Source organism: Triticum dicoccoides, unplaced genomic scaffold, assembly GCF_002162155.2.
Source record: "Triticum dicoccoides isolate Atlit2015 ecotype Zavitan unplaced genomic scaffold, WEW_v2.0 scaffold51713, whole genome shotgun sequence".
NCBI classification, from domain to species: domain Eukaryota; kingdom Viridiplantae; phylum Streptophyta; class Magnoliopsida; order Poales; family Poaceae; genus Triticum; species Triticum dicoccoides.
The window spans coordinates 1-1,622 of NW_021278607.1; the positions used below are offsets into that span (position 1 = coordinate 1).

The 1,622-nt window shown below is 64.5% G+C and overlaps 1 protein-coding gene across 1 annotated transcript; it reads left to right on the forward strand.

The window, feature by feature from the left end:
* Positions 1-17: 17 nt before the first annotated feature.
* On the forward strand, positions 18-1,617 carry LOC119346822 (calcium-transporting ATPase 7, plasma membrane-type-like; the record flags this gene model as incomplete). The annotated part of the gene is made up of 1 exon (XM_037615955.1): positions 18-1,617. A coding segment is annotated over exon 1 (1,392 nt), but the record flags the coding sequence as incomplete, so codon positions are not given.
* Positions 1,618-1,622: the final 5 nt, after the last annotated feature.

A 1,622-nucleotide genomic window follows, 5' to 3' on the forward strand; every position in this document is an offset into this window, starting at 1 on the left:
GCTGCCGTCTCCGCCGTCAGCAACCACAGCCAGGCCAAGCGGTTCGACAAGCTGGCCAGCGAGTCCGACAACATTGCCGTCACCGTCGTCCGCGCCGGCCGGAGGCAGGAGGTCTCCATATTCGATATCCTCGTCGGCGACGTGGTGATACTCAAGATCGGCGACTCGGTGCCGGCGGACGGGGTGTTCCTGGAGGGTCACGGCCTGCAGGTGGACGAGTCGAGCATGACGGGCGAGCCCCACCCGATCGAGATAGATGCCGAGAAGAGCCCCTTCCTCACCGGCGGCGTGAAGATCGTCGACGGCTACGGCCGGATGCTCGTCACCGCCGTCGGCACCGACACCTTGTGGGGCGAGATGATGAGCAGCATAACCAAGGAGGCGGCCGAGCCAACGCCGCTCCAGGAGCGCCTCGAGCGCCTCACCTCAAGCATTGGCAAGATCGGCGTCGCCGTGGCGGTGCTCGTGTTCACCGTGCTCACCGCGCGCCACTTCACCGGCAGCACCAAGGACGACCAGGGGAAGCCGCTGTTCAACAAGGGCCACGTCACCTTCGACGCCGTCTTCAGCTCCCTCGTCGTCATCTTCCAGCAGGCCGTCACCATCATCGTCGTCGCCATCCCCGAGGGCCTCCCGCTCGCCGTGACGCTCACTCTCGCCTTCTCCATGAAGAGGATGGTGAAGGAGAACGCGCTGGTGCGCCGCCTGTCGGCGTGCGAGACAATGGGGTCCGTCACAGCCATCTGCACCGATAAGACCGGAACGCTGACGCTCAACCAGATGAAGGTGACCGAGTTTTGGGTCGGCACTGACCAGCCCAGAGGTGCCACGGCGATCGCCGGGAGTGTCGTCAGCTTGCTCTGCCAGGGAGCTGGGCTCAACACAACAGGAAGCGTTTACAAGCCGGACAACGTGTCGCCGCCGGAGATTACAGGCAGCCCGACGGAGAAGGCGCTGCTGTTGTGGGCCGTAGCGGACCTCGGCATGGACGCCGACGCGCTGAAGAGGAGCTGCAAGGTGCTGCACGTTGAGGCATTCAACTCGGACAAGAAGCGCAGCGGCGTGATGATCAAGGACAACGCTACCGGCGCGGTGGTCGCGCACTGGAAAGGTGCCGCGGAGATGGTGCTGGCGAACTGCTCGATGTACATGGACACGGACGGAGCGGCGCGTGAGCTCGGAGCGGAGCAGAGGAGGAACCTTGAGAAGGTGATCAATGACATGGCAGTCGGCAGCCTCCGGTGCATCGCCTTCGCCTACAAGCAAGTCGACAGCACTACTGAGCAATCGAAGATCGACGACGACGGTCTCACACTGCTGGGCTTCGTCGGGTTGAAGGACCCGTGCCGACCAGAGGTCAAGGCGGCCATTGAAGCTTGCACGAAGGCGGGCGTCGCCGTCAAGATGGTCACCGGCGACAACATCCTCACGGCCCGCGCGATCGCCAAGGAGTGCGGCATCATATCCAGCAACGACCCCAGCGGCATCGTCATCGAGGGGCACGAGTTCCGCGCCATGTCGCCGGAGCAGCAGCTGGAGATCGTGGACCGGATCCGCGTCATGGCGCGGTCCCTGCCGCTGGACAAGCTGGCGCTGGTGCAGCGGCTGAAGCAGAAGGGGCA